The sequence below is a fragment of the Chiloscyllium plagiosum genome, unplaced genomic scaffold (assembly GCF_037043375.1).
Source record: "Chiloscyllium plagiosum isolate Xiang-an unplaced genomic scaffold, Cpla_swu_hap1 HiC_scaffold_2, whole genome shotgun sequence".
In the NCBI taxonomy this organism is placed as follows: Eukaryota; Metazoa; Chordata; class Chondrichthyes; order Orectolobiformes; family Hemiscylliidae; genus Chiloscyllium; species Chiloscyllium plagiosum.
The window spans coordinates 117,131,529-117,147,254 of NW_028270140.1; the positions used below are offsets into that span (position 1 = coordinate 117,131,529).

General features: G+C 39.5%; 1 protein-coding gene across 1 annotated transcript in view; it reads left to right on the top strand.

The window, feature by feature from the left end:
• Positions 1 to 15,726, top strand: part of LOC122558882 (isocitrate dehydrogenase [NADP], mitochondrial-like) — an 86,698-nt gene that overhangs the window by 35,814 nt on the left and 35,158 nt on the right. The window contains exons 3-6 of the mRNA XM_043707791.2: positions 1,400 to 1,565; positions 9,388 to 9,548; positions 11,933 to 12,076; positions 13,176 to 13,312. Coding sequence (XP_043563726.1) covers positions 1,400 to 1,565; positions 9,388 to 9,548; positions 11,933 to 12,076; positions 13,176 to 13,312 — 608 coding nt within the window. The remainder of the gene's footprint in view (positions 1 to 1,399; positions 1,566 to 9,387; positions 9,549 to 11,932; positions 12,077 to 13,175; positions 13,313 to 15,726) is intronic.

Sequence of the window (15,726 nt, forward strand, 5' to 3'; positions counted from 1 at the left end):
TCTGGAATAATTCAAGTGAGGTTCAGTGAGAACACTCCACTAATGTATGTAAAAACACTAGCTTTGTTAGGAGTTGTAGGATGCGTAATAGATAGGAATCAAGGCTTGAAGAGATCAGGGATAGTGAGGTAGAGGAAGGTGGATTTGGACTAGAGAGCTAACTGTTCCAATGATCTAACCAGAACCACTGAGGATGTAGTAAAAATTTATCTTAACGATGATGTCAGATTAAATGGATAGAGACCTGATGGAAGAAGACACTAGTGAAGCAATGCCATACTCCTGTTCTTACTTTAATAATTAATAAATGGTAATGGCTTGCACTTGCCTTAAGTTCAGTCCTTATCTCCACTGGCTTCTAAAAGCTGCTAATGTTATTCCAACAAATAGCCATAGGACTTGTGAAGTACTGGTAAGACAGAGCACCTCTTGAGATACTGCCTGTCTGTGGGAGACATTGATGCGATTTTGCCTAAGTGTTTCAGCTTGGGATCTGAGGAAAAATTTGAATGGAACATATTGATATAAACTTTTTTCCAATATTTTTGTCCCATGCACATGTCAACAAAAAATGTTTCCACGTGGAGGCATTATTTTCTGATTGGCAATCTATCCTCATGTGTGGAGTTGCAAATTAGTAGTATACTGGAGATGTCATGGAATGCCCATCAAATTTGTCTTTTCTGCTAAGCCTGATGATTATTTACAGGTTGAATAATACATGGAAGCAGTAAATAAACATCAATAGGATAAGTCTAGAAAGGGTTTAAAATGTTCAGAACTCTTGCACAATTTAATAGCAGTGGGAGTTTCAGTGAAGAAGTCATCCGTGAGACTTTGATGTATGTTTTATGTTGATGGTACAACATTAGGAAATCCAAACAGAAGTAGAGACATTAGAACATTCTTTCTTTTTTGCTTTTTTAAGTACAAGTCCCTGAAGTCTTAACATTTGATCATCATTGATTAAAAGCATGGTGATACGGACTAATGCCTATGATGTACAGCTGTTTCCATGTTATTTCATTCTATCGTGCTAATGCTTTGCCCATATATAATCTAATTAATGTCCACAGCTCTGCTATCGTGACTAATCTCACAAGGTCAAATGATCTATTCCTATAAGCAGCATGCTTAGATCTAACTGGTTATACATATCAAACTCCACTGCCATGGAAATAATGCAATTCTGTCAGAGATGAAAGATTCCATTTTATGTGAATCCTATCAAGATCATCAAATGTCAGATAAAATATAAATTCTTTTCTGCCAGACTATCGACACCTTTACTTTCTTTGAAAATCTGTTCTATTCATGAGTTGTATGTCACAGACAGTGTGGGTTCTCAATATTCCTCTCGGCAGGGTGCACTGATGTTGGTCTGTTGTTTATTTTGCAGCTTATTCTAACTAATGTTAGTGTGGAATTGAAATATTTTGATCTTGGTCTGCCAAATCGAGATAAAACAGCTGACCGGGTGACCATTGAGTCTGCATTGGCAACACAAAAATATGGAGTCGCAGTGAAATGTGCCACCATTACACCAGATGAAGCTCGAGTGGAAGGTACATGAATGACATCAATTCATTTCAAAACTAATCTGTTGTGGTTACACAATCAGAATTAATAGGCCACTGAAATTTTACTGTTGAAATTCAAACAAGAACATTTTAATGCCATTGTGTGTGTGTACGCGCGCACGTGCAGAGTGTGTGCATTTTTGGTACCTAATTTTAATTTATTTGACTGAAAGGTACTTTTTTTGAAAATGGATTATTATTTAGTTTGTCATTTTATGGGAAGTAAAAACAAATGTTTGTTGATCCATGTTCACAGCAGAATTTAGAATTGGCAGCCGAAGGGTTTATCTGAAGGCTCCATGCTGAGTTGAAGCTGAACCATACAGTGTAGGAAGCTCTTGGTTTCCATTCTCAGTTTAAGCTGAGTTCACCCTTCTGGTTATGACACAGTAGGAGCTCTGTGATTGGCCATCTTATTCATGGATGAGGGAGATCAAAGTTAATCAAGTGTGCCGAGTTGAGATCATGCTTCATGTCAGCATTCTTGATAATAAAAATATTAAGAACTTGGATGAGTTCCCAATGGGCAGCTAATGGTTTTGGAATAAAAATCCAGTAGAAATCAGGCCTTCATGGAAGGTGAGGAATGTACAAGCCCATACTTTTCTTTTTGCAGAAATCAAGATTCATCTTTAATTAAGCAGCATTTGGGAGGAAAGTTATCATTTTGGCTATCATAGAATCTCTACAATGGGGAAGCAGGCCAATCAGCCCATTGAGTCCACACTGACCCTCTGAAAAGCACCCCACCCAAACCGACTCCACCTACCCTATCCCTGTAACCTTGCATTTCCCATGGCTAACCCATTAACTTGCACATCAGTGAACACTATGGGCAATTTAACATGACCAATCCACCCTTTGGACTGTGAGAGAAAACTGGAGCACCCAGAGGAATCCCACACAGCCTGAAGGTGGAATTGAACTTGGTTCTCTGGCACTTTGAGGCAGCAGTGCTAACCACTGAGCCACTGTATCACCTCAATAAATTAACTGGAATGAAGGCAGAAGTACATGTTTAAATTGCATTACTCCAAAGACATTGTGATTTATTTTGTATCAAAACTTTCTCTTCTTGAGAAATGTAAACAGATGGCAAGATGGAATCTGGTAAAAGGGTCTAGTCAGTGGGATAAAAGTAAGGAGAGATGAGCAATGAGGGAAAAAAGTCAAATGTTGAAAGAATGTAAAGAAAACAACTGTAGACAAAAGTAATTGGGAGCAGCTGATCTATGTAAATAAAATGTTAAAATAATTTGGTTAATCTGTCTGTAATGGGGCTCATCTGTGCAGATGGGGTATCATTTGGATTTAATATTCTGTCTGGTTGCACTGTTTAAAATAGAAGATACACCACACATTTCCCATAACACTTGATGCGATTAGCACTACTGCAAGTGAATTTTTAAAATATTAATCAGTTTGTAAGTGGTATTATGTGACCAGTTTTACTTCAGAATGAAATTGCTTTAAACTAATGACTTAATGTTTAATGCAATGATGCTCTGAAGACTTTGAATAATGTGATCCAATTTAGTAATAGCTCTTGCTGTCACTGTTCAGTGTATAAAAGGATTAGTCTCCGTGTATACGAGGAGGACTAGGCAGTTGGTTTCAGGTTGGTAGAAACTGCAGGAAATTGATAACAATCATTGAGAAAATAATGATAGCAAATTTTCTGCTTGAAAACAGTTTAAAACATCTTCCATTTTGTGCCATAAAGCCAATATGTGCAGCATTCTCTCAACAAGATTGTAACTTTACAGTTTTGGAAAACAGCCACCTGGTGGTGCTAGTGAACCTACTGTTGAAGCGTGAAGGTGAAGGACTCACTGATCTAAGAGCAGGAACCCTAATTTCTGTGGCAGTTCTACTGTTTCCAGAACTGATAGTTCTCTTTATATAGTCTTAACATATAAACAAATGAATAAGGAGCAGAGGTCAGCCACTTAGCCCTTCAGTAAGATGGTGGCTGATCTGTTTGTGCTATGAATTCTGCATTCCCACCTGTCCCTGATAACCTTGTATTCCCTTGGCTAATAAGAATCTATCCATCCCTGCCTTAAACATATTCAGTGAGCCCATCCCATCACCTTCAGAGGTAGATAGTTCCTGAGTTGCACAATCCTCGAAGAGGAAAAAAACCGCTCACTGCAATCCCAAAAGGCAACATCAAATTTTAAAGTAGTATCTTCTTTTTCTGCACACACCCACAAGAATAAACATCCTTTCCACATCCACGTTGTCAAGGCTATTCAGGATCTTATATACTTCACTTAAATCACCCCTCACTCTCTTCTAAACTCCAGTGAAAACAAGTCTATCTAATCTTTTCGCATAAGACAACTCGCTCATTCCAGATAAGTGCTCTCTCAATTGTCTCCAATTTGTTTGCATCTTCTGTAAATAAGAAGATGAAAACTGCACATTGAATTGTAGATGTGGCCTCACCAATATCCTGTATAACCAAAGCATGACATCCTTATTCTTATGTTCAATTTGTTGCTTAATAATAGATTGCATTCTATTAGCTTTTTTAATTCCTTGCTGTATCTGCATATTAAATTGTTGGGACTCATGCACTAGATCACATTGATCACTCTGCTCCTTGGAATTCTGAATTCATTCTCCATTTAAGTAATTCTTAGCTTTTTTTTCTTCCAAAGTGAACAACCACACATATACTCTATTTGCCAGATTTTTGCCCATCTACTGAACTTATTCATATTGGTCTGAATCCTTTTTCTGTCATCTCCACTGCATACTTACCTATCTATCTTTGTGTCATCTGCAAGGTGAGTCACCATGCCTTTGATGCCCTTATCTAATTGACATAATTAGTCAATTGGTAATACAGAACTTGACTTTGGATGTAAATATGCTCGCTGAGCTGGAAGGTTCATTTTCAGATGTTTCGTCACCATACTAGGTAACATCATCAGTGAGCCTCCGGTGAAGCACTGATGTTAGTGACCCGCTTTCTATTTATGAGTTTAGGGTTCCTTGGGTTGGTGATGTCATTTCCTGTGGTTATGCCATTTCCTGTTCCTTTCCTCAGCGTGTGGTAAATGGGGTCCAAGTTGATGTGTTTGTTATTAGAGTTCCAGTTGGAGTGCCATGCTTCTAGGAATTCTCGTGCTTGTCTCTGTTTGTCATGTCCCAGTCAAAGTGGTATCATTCTTCGTCTGTATGTAAGGATACTAGTGAGAGTGGGTCATGTCTTTTTGTAGCTAGTTGATGTTCATATATCCTGGTTTTCTGTCTGTTTGTCCAATATAGTGTTTGTTACAGTTCTTGCAAGGTATTTTGTAAATGACATTAGTTTTGCTTGTTGTCTGTATGGGGTCTTTAAAGTTCATTAGCTGCTGTTTTAGTATGTTGGTGGGTTTGTGGGCTACCAAGATGCCAAGAGGTCTGACTAGTCTGGCAGTCATTTCAGAGACATCTTTGATGTAGCGGAGGCAGTCATTTTAATCCAGCACCACTAATCCAGAATCTGGTTTCTCGCATCTGCAGTCATTGTTTTTACCTCATTTTAAACCAAAGAGACTACTTTGAGAAAGTGAACACACTGCTTGCAGATACTGATACTTACCAACAGGTGGCAATAGACCCGACCCCACAACTAGATAACTGAATCAAAAAAACTTTAGAAATCTGGACAATTAAATAAGACAGACGTCCAAAGGTGAAATGAGATGGATCCATCACACCAACGCTTCTATGAATTTCTTAAAATTCACAAACCAGGAGCCCCCCTCAGACCCATAGTCTCACTACCTAGAACACCAACATACAGATTAGCCAAAGAGGTTCACTAAAGACTGAAACACTTGGTAGAAGACTCACACCACTGTATCCACTCCACCCAAGAATTCCTGAACACCATCATAGATACCAAGATAGAAGAGGATGAAATAATTGTCTCCTTTGATGTAACAGCTCTGATCACATCCATCAACATCAACCTGGCCAAGGAAACACTGACTACACTGTTAGAAGAACCAATGACACATACATCAAACACCACCAACTTCATCAGCAAGGACAATAACATCAAGCTAGTGGACCTATGCCGTACCATCCACTTCACTTTCAATAACAAAACCTACTGACAAGACAATGGAACACCCATGGATCTCTGATATCAGGATTCTTAGCAGAGGCAGCAATGCAGAGAGACTCGAACAAATAGCTCTGCCAACCATCCAACTCAAACTTGGGTCCGCTACATGGATGACACCTTTGTCATCACTAAATGGAACAAATTAGAGGAAACCTTCAAAACCATCAATAATATCCTTTATTGGCATAAAATTCACTAACAAGGAGGACAACAACAACAAGCTGCCATTCCTAGATGTCATAGTAGTGCAAACAGCCAATGGAGAGCTTCAAACCAGCGTCTCCAGGAAAACAACACATATGGACCAAATACTGAATTACAGAAGTAATCATCCCAACACCCACAAACGACGCTGCATTAGAACATTATTTCAATGAGTCACCACACACTGTAGCACAGAGGAACTATGAAGAGCAGAGTAACATCACCGACACATTGTATTCAAAAAGAACGGGTATCCAATGAACACGGTCCGCAGACTTCTCAGCAACAAACCCAAACAAGCAGACAAAACATGTCCAGAAACCCTAGCCACTCTCCCCTATATCAAAGACATTCAGAAATGACTGCCAGACAACCCAGACCTCTTGGCATCATGGTAGTCCACAAACCCACCAACACACTAAAACAGTAGCTAATGAACTTGAAAGAACCTATACAGACAACAAGCAAAACGAATGTCATTTACAAATTACCTTACAAGAACTATAACAACTCTACATTGGACAAACAGGCAGAAAACTAGCTACCAGCATACATGAACATCAACAAAATGCCACTCTCACTAGTATCCTTACATACAGATGAAGGAGGACACCACTTTGACTGCAACAGGACAAACAGAGGCAAGCATGGCATTCCAAATGGAACTCTATCAACTAACACATTGATTTGCACCCCATTTACCACATGTTGAGAAGAGGAACAGGAAATTACATCACCACAAAAATGACATCACCAACCCAGGAAATCTAAATTCCTAAATAGAAGCCAGGTCACTAACATCAGCGCTTCATCAGAGGCTCACTGATGAGGTTACCTAGTATGGTGATGAAATGTCTGAAAGTGACCTTCTAGCTCAACAAACAAATTTACATCCAGAACCTCAACCTGAGCTACAAACCTTCTCATAACCCACTAATAGAACTTGACTGTTTACAGTCATAGAGTCACATAGCATTGCTGCATTCTGTAAAAAGAATATGTTTTTGAAGCTTTTCATTTTGCATCCAAGATAATTTACAAAAATACTAATTCAAGGGGAAAACATTTTTTTTTCTTTTTTTTTCTTTTTCAAATCTTTATTCAATTTCCACCACCAGGAAGATAGGAAAACACCCGAGTGGCCAGTGACAGTGACAAGCAGTGCCCTTCACAAAAGGGCAGTGCTGTGTGATCAAAACAGTGAAGGGGAGGACAGGGATTAAATCAAAATAGAGTTGGAGGGGGAAATAATGCACTCCACTCCCTGCGGCGCCCACCTCTCCCTGAACAACTCCAGGGTGTTGGTGGACACCGCGTGCTCCTTCTCCAAGGACACCCGGGCCCTAACGTAACCGCGGAAGAGGGGCAGACGGTCGGCACTAACGACCCCCTCTACAGCCCACTGCCTGGACCTGTTTCTGATCAGTTGGGCCAGGCCCAGTAGCAGACCCACGAGGAGGTCTTCAGACCTGCCCTCCCTCCTCCGTACCGGGTGCCTGAAGATCAGGAGCGTGGGGACTGAAGTGCAACCAAAAGCAGAGGAGGAGGTTGTTAAGAAAGTCAAAAAGGGAGTGCAAACACCCACACCCAATATACACGTGACCTGGCTTCTATTTAGGGATTTAGATTTCCTGGGTTGGTGATGTCATTTTTGTGGTGATGTAATTTCTTGTTCCTCTTCTCAACATGTGGTAAATGGGGTGCAAATCAATGTGTTAGTTGATAGAGTTCCATTTGGAATGCCATGCTTGCCTCTGTTTGTCCTGTTGCAGTCAAAGTGGTGTCCTCCTTCATTTATATTACATGAGAGGAGACTGCTGATTGGTTGGCAGTTAAGAGTCTGATTGGCAGAGACTTTGCCTTGGTGAATGCAGCAATTAATGAAAAGTAATCAACTGTTCTTTCTGTCTGCAAAAAAAAAGGTCCCTATGTATTAATATTTCCAGCTTTTGGTATATGCAGATGTATCACATTGTAAGACCAACTGACAATCCTGAACAATATTCTGGATTATCCAGAAAATGTTGTCCACATTAAAGTTGCCTGTTTTGTAAGCATGGGCCAGTTTAGTATGCTCCGTAACTTGGTTGTGGCGAACAGCTGAATCCCCTTGTCGCATGCTCAAATAGACCCATTTATGCATACTCTCTGTTCTCTTCCAGCCATCCAATCTTCTATGCGTGCAAATACGTTAGCCGTTACACCATGTGCAACAACCTTTCCATGAAAGCTTGTCTTCTGGAAATCCAAATTCAGTGGGCATCTATTGTATGTTACTCACAGGAAACAGAAATAGCAAATAGGAGCAGGCATAGACTATACAGCTGTTTGATCTGCTCCACTATTTAATCTGATCATGGCTGATCATCCAATTCAATACCTTGTTCCTGCTTTCTCCCCATGCTCTTGGATTTCTTTAACCCAAAGAACTATATCTAACTGTTTGTTCAAAACATTCAATGTTTGACCTCAACTACTTTCTGTGGCAGAGATTTCCACAGGTTCACTGCCATCAGGGTGCAGACATTTCTCTTCACCTCAGTCTTAAATGGTCTATCCCAGATTCTTAGACTGTGATCCCCAAGTTCTGGTTCCCCTATCATAGGGAACATCCTTTCTGTGTTTAGTCTGCCTGGTCCTGTTAGACCTTCATAGGTTTTTCTGAGATCCCCCCTTCATTCTTCTAAACTCAAGTAGATATGGCCCTAACTGATCCAATTTCTCTTCATATAACCAGTCCTGGCAAATTGGAATCAGACTACTCCTTCAAAGAATTCCAATTAATTCCAACTCCGTTAAACATAATTCCCCTTTCACAGAACCATGCTAACTCTTCCCTTGAGTTACTTCAAGTTTTTTTCCCAAGTGTTGAGTTATAACCTCCTTGACTATCAATTCTAACACCTTCCCTGTGACAGATGTCAAGCTAAGTGGCCTATAGGTTCCTGTCTCCTGCTTCCTTCCCTTCTTTAGTACAGGGGTTATATTTGCTACTTTCCAGACCAATAGAACTTTTCCAAGGTCTAATGAATTTTGGAAATATAGCTCCCAATGTTTTGAACTATTTGTTAGCCACCTCTTTGAAGGCCCTAAGGTGAGGATCCCCGAAGATTTGACCCGCAGCTCTATTAGTTTGCTCAGGAACACTTTGCGAGTGATTGTAATTACACCAAGTACTTCTGATCCTTTACCCTTCGATATTATAGTTATTACTGGTATATATTTGTTGTTTATAGTGAAGACCGAAGCAAAATGTTTATTCATCCCATCCACAATTTCTTTAATATCTACTACTAACACCCTTTCTCACTCTCTCGAGGGCCAACACTTATTTACTCTTTTCCTTTTAAGATATCTCTAGTTGCCCTTGCTTCTGTTTTACATCTCTAGCTTCCTCTCTAGCAGAATTAAACAGAATATTCAGTCTAGTTTCTTGGGATGGAAATACTGACAAAAGCCCAATTGATACTTTTTCAGAATTTGGACTGAAAAAGATGTGGAAAAGCCCAAATGGAACTATCCGAAATATCTTAGGTGGCACAGTTTTTCGAGATCCAATTATTTGCAAAAACATCCCACGACTTGTCCCCGGCTGGGTGAAGCCAATCACAATAGGCCGGCATGCATATGGAGATCAGGTAAGGCTGTTGTTACACAAGATTTATAGCCCCATTACAAAGAACTTGCTTTATTGTTGAAGAAAACTTTCAATGTTCACTTTGTAAGAATAATTCAATGCATTCAGTTTATAAACAATGAACAAGAGTAAGACCATTCGCACTCTGAGCTGCTCCACTATTGAATATGATCATGGCCCTGATCTGATTTTAATCTCATTATCTGCATTCCTGCATTATCCCAATAATCTTTCATTCCCCTGGTAGATCAAAATCTATCTACCCTTGCAGTAAACATATTGAAATTTTCTGCTTCACTGCCTTTTCAGGCAAGAAATTTGAATGACTCTCAACCCTCTGAGACAGTTTGCATTTCCTTGGTTTACACCGCACAGTAGTTCCATAAGCAAGGGAGTAAAATTATATCAGTGCAGTACTGACAGTGTTGTATAGTCTGCATTGTTTTCTTTTAGGTAAGATATTAGACAAAAGTCCTGGCTGCCTTCTCGGGTAGTGCAGAGAAATCCACCAGTGTCCAGGTCAATAAGGATCCCTCAACTAACTGTTAATTCATCCCATTTGTGGGACCTCACCGTTTACAATGCAAATCTGGAAATGGAAAGCTGTTGAAACTAAAAGAAAGCTTGAGGCTGTTGGATAGCCTAAAATCCGAACTGTTTCCCTCATGACCTTTAGGGAAAGAAAAATACCAAAATGAAACATTCAGCGACTTGAAATCTGAAATTTAAACAAAATGCTGGAAATATCTATCAGGAACATCAGTGGAGAGACAAACAATTCACATTTCTGGTCACTCATCTTTGTGGTGAGGGCATGAGGGCCTAACCATGATCCCAGCTGGACTGTGTCCTTCTAGCTTGCTATCTGCCTGACTCCATTAGGCCTCTCTGATGCAATTTAGGCAACGAAGCCTCCTAACAGAGACAGGATGGCAGAGTTCGGAACTTTCTGAACTCCAGATACCTGTCTTCTTCAGGAAAGTCTAATGCAGCTCAATGAAGGCAGTAATGGTGGATAGGGAGGTGCACGATGAAACATAAGCAGCAAACGTTCAGTGATTTAGGATGGAAGGCTGCTTTTGGGGCATTGAAGGAATTGTGTGCGAAGGTAAAAAAGCTGTGAATGGTTTGAGGAGCAGGTGGTTTCAGCTCAGAGGTACAGGTGAGCAGATAAGACGCTGATATTAGGTATGGAGGGACTGTCTTTTGAAGCGAGGCTGAGTAGATTGGGCCTGTGCCCATGAAATTTAGAGCAGTTATTCTCAATGGGGGCCCCCTTAGGGACTCTGGCATATTTGAAGGGGGCCACAGAGTGAAAACTGTGAAATTATTTTCTGTCTATCTGTTTGTGTTGTATCCCTGTTTGAAAAGGGTCCCTAGTACCGTTGAAGAGCACCTAACGGGGCCGTGGCCACAAAACGGTTGAGAATCACTGATTTAGAGGAATGAGAAGTGACCTTATTGAAACATACAAGATTCTTAGAGGACTCGACAAAGTAGATGCGGAAAGGTTATTTCCCCATGTAGAGGGGTCTAGGACCACAGGGCATTATTTCAGAGTAAGGGGTTGTTTAAGACAGAGATGAAGAGGAATTTCTTCTGTCAGAAGATATAGAACCTATAGAGCTCTTTATCAAGGAGAACTGTTGAGGTTGGGTCATTAAGTATATTCAAGGCTGAGATGGACAGAGTTTTAATCAAGGAATCAGGGTTATGGGAAAAAGGCAGGAAAATGGAGTTGAGGATTATCAGATCATCCGTGATCTCACTGAATGGCAAGGCAGACTCGACGGGCTGAATGGCCTACTTCTGCTCCTATGTATTAGGGTCTAAAGGTATGGCAATAGCAGCCTTTGTGATGAAAAGCATATGTAATTAGAGGTGTTTATCCAAAACTTTGGCTTCTGAAAGGAGGTGAGCAGAAGCTGAAAACTGACTTCCACTTTTCACTTTAAACAGAAATTAAAATGATGTTTGATAACAAGATAATATTGAAATTTCTATTATTGTTTAATTTAACACCTTGTGTGCTCAATGATTTTGATAAAGGGATCTTTTTGTCTATAAGCATTTTACAGCAAAAATGAATCTGCTTCCTCATTTTAAAGAAACATTTTACATAAGATGGTATATTTCCAAACTACAATGGGATTTTCTCTTCAGTAACATAAGAAATTGCAGACAATTGTAGAGGACGTCACCACTGAGAGACAACAAATAAATAACTGATGAAATTAAGGATTTGTAAGTGCTGTTATAAAGTAGAAAAACTAAACTTAATCTGGTTTAGAGACAACAGGCAGAGCAGACCTGGCACTCAAATGTAGGACATGAATTTTATTTAAAATGTGAATGTCTAAGTTTTACCAACTACTTGTATTCTAGTATCGAGCCATAGATTTTGTCATGGACCAGCCGGGTAACTTTAAACTTGTCTTCGTGCCCAGTGATGGGAGCAAATCCCTGGAATGGAATGTGTTTGATTTCCCTGGTGGAGGGGTAGGAATGGGAATGTTCAATACAGATGAGGTAAGTTGCTCATAGTTTTCTGAATTTAGCTCTGCTTCCGTTTATCTATCTTTCCTGGACACCGACAGTAACTTTTTGTTGGGTATTTATTAATGTTACTAAACATTTGAAACTTTACATTGTAATTTATTTCCACACATTCAAAATATTTTCCGTTAACTTGTCTGTTCTAGCATCTTTTTTCTTGTAATCCACAAAATGCGGATATTCTCTCATTCTTCACAATGTTACAAATAGGAATGGCATATTTTACACCGGTTTTCAATGTTAAATATTGAAGGAGCTATTTTAAAATGTCACCTTGCTTTCAGGTCTGTTGTTAACACAATAATCAACAATCGATGGATGAACAGCTGTTGAAATGTGTATAGTTTTAATATTACAGGCATGCAGTTTGCAGCTAGTTGGATTAATGGGTTATCTTATATATGACACGGATTTGGGTTTGTTTCCAGGGCAGTCAGTGGAAATTGTTTTTTTCTCCCATAATGATCAAAACAGCTTCCATGTGGAATGGAATCTGGAGAGTCTTTTGACACTGTAGTGTTTAAGTATTCTATTGTGGACAGGTGGGGGCTACACCATGTGGGAAACCCATCAATTAAAGCCTGGCAGGCTCACTTGTGCTTTGGTGAGGGATGGTCCCTCCTAATTTGGCTGACCAGCCCATCAATGGGAATACTTCACAGACAAAAAGACACAAAGCTCTCCTTTAAATCAAACCCACCCCGATCCCCGCCAAAGCCTTCTAGATAGGAGGGGTTATCCACATCACCTGACATCACTCCAGCCCCAGTGTTGAACTTGCCAATACTGGAGAGCTTCCAGTCTCTGATTGACTGGAAGTCCCTGAACGCATTAAGGATCCAGATGCCCAGCAGCTAGGTGATCCATTGGCACTAATTCAGGTTGTGATGAGGATCCAGAATGATCACTGGTTCTCCAGCCCAGCACTGTGATCATTCAATTCAACCCCAAGTATCAGTTTAGAAACCATGGGAATTCATCATTGAGCCAGTAGCTTTTGTACCTTTTTCAGAAAAGTTTAGCAATCCAATCCTGTTGTTGGTCTTTGACTTGTTCTTTTTTTAATACATAGTCTATTACAGGATTTGCACACAGCTGCTTCCAGTATGCCCTAAGTAAGAAATGGCCCCTTTATATGAGCACCAAAAACACTATTATGAAGGCTTATGATGGACGGTTTAAGGACATATTCCAGGATATTTTTGAGCTGTAAGTTTGTTTCTTTTATTTAAAGTAATAAATCTTGAACTACAGTCTAGCTCATTAAATGCAAGTTATCATATTCAGTTTAGATTAACTTTGAAAAAGGACAAGGAATTCAGGGTAAAAGTAATTAATTGAGGTAGGGCTAATTTCATTGGTGAGGGGAAAGGATCTGGGCCGGAAAAAGTAGAATCAAGATTAGCAAACAACACCGTTACTAGACAATGAACAGCTTCTAAAATGGAGGTAGTTCAGGTACAATTGAAGTTCCTTCCCATGAGGGGTAAAAGTATGATGTGAGCTCCTCAGAGGATAAAGTAGAAAAAGGCTATTCATGACCAATGTGACTTTGACAATGCAAGTGATAACCTGGTTTCAGTACAAAAAAAAGGTGAAAAGAGAAGCAGAGGGAGAGTATGAGAAGAGACTGGCAGTTAAGATAAAAGGGAAGGTTAAGAGAATCCAAAAGTCTTCTGTCAACTTGTAAGATGGCAGTATGAAAAGAGAGTGAAGCTTATTAGTTACCAAATAAGGGATTTGTGCATAGACACAGAGGGTATGCCTGAGGCCCTAAATGACTACTTTGCACCTGCCATTTCAAAAAAGATCTTGCCAAAGAAAGAGGAGCTAGTTGAGACATTGAATGGAGTAAAAATTGATCCAGAGGATGTTTTGAAAAGGCTGAGCAGATTAAGATTAAATCATCAGGGCTAGATGAGATACTGAGGGAAGTAAGGATGAAAATTGTGGAAGCACTTTCAATAAACTCCCAGTCTTTCTCCAATAAAGGATTGGTGTCAGAGAACTTTCAAGCAACAATAAGGATATGTTGATAAACTAATTGGTTTGACCTCAGTTATAGTAAAGGATTTAGAAATATGGAGGAAACCTCAATTATCCGGCATTCGATTATCCGAATTTAAGATTATCCAGACAAGATCGCAATGTCTCGATGCTTGGCCAATTTATGTTATCCGGCATTCGATTATGTGAACATTTGATTATCCGAACAAAATACTCCCTGCCTGTGTCGTTCTGATAATCGAAGTTCCTCTGTAATGATTTGGGACAAAACTAGCAATCAATTGAACAAATATGAATCAATTAAGGAAATCCAGCATTGATATGTTAAAAGCAATGTTTAACTAATATGATTGACTATTTTGTTGAGGTAGCAGGGATGGTTAATAGGGATAATACAGCTGACATTTTGTACGTGAATGCCCAAGGACATCATGATAAAGTATCATGTAAAAGGTTTGTCAGCAAAGTTGAGGCCCACAAAATAGCAGTGTGAGTAATAACCTGAAATATCTCCCTTTATAGAAGGACAGGAGACAGAGACGAGCAAGTCAGCATGGACGGAAATACAGAGTGGGAGAGAATCACTGCATTTTTTCTTGATGTTTATTTATAAGTATGAAAGGGACAATTTCAAAATGTATGGATGATACCAAGAGCTTCGAAGGGTACCTCGAGAGGGCAAATAGGGTGATGGTATTGGCGACATATGACAGATGGAGTTTAATACACAGAAATATGAAATGATGCATGTTAGCAGGAAGAACAAGTAGAATAAATGCAAATGCAGGATGATATTCTAAAAGAAGAGCAAGCTGGGTATATATCTACACAAATTGCTGAAGGTGGCACAGCAGAATGAGGAAGTAGTTCACAAGACATGCAAGATAATGGGCTTTATAAATTGGTGCAAGTGCAGGGAGGCACGGCTGATACAGCAACTCTTTATAAAACTCTGGTTTGGCCTCATCTGGACGTCATACTTTAGGAAGGATATGAAAACATTCAAGTAGGTGCGGAAAAGATGGATAAGAATGGTTCCAAGGAGGACTTCAGTGATATGAATAGATTGGAGAAGGTGAGGCCATCATCCTTAGTGGAGGAAGGTTGAAAGAAGATTTGAATTGGGCAATCAAGGTCACAAGGGATCTGGACAGAGGAGACAGATATAAATTACTCATTGGTGGAAAGGTTAAAAACCAGAGGTCTCAATATAAAGTGAATGATTAAAGAACCAAATCAAACATGATATTATATAGAAGGAGTTTGGGATGGGAATATACTTCCTGAGAGGCAGATTCAGTCATATCTTTCAAAAGGGAATTGGATAATTATCAGAAAAGAAAGGAGGAATTGGGACAAGGTGAATTGTCCTTACGAAGAACAAGCTGGAAAGCAGCAACTGAATGGCTGCCTTCTCTATTATAATTATTCTGTGTTTCTATGATAGAAGGCAGATTGAATCTGACTTCCCCAATGGACATTACTGAACCAGCAGAATTTTGAGGAAAATCTAGCAGCTGAATGGTGACTTTTATTGATTAACAGATTTTTATTTTGAGTTTTTGTTTTGTTTAAAACTGAAGCTGAATTTACAGAATATTCAGGGATTTTTAGTC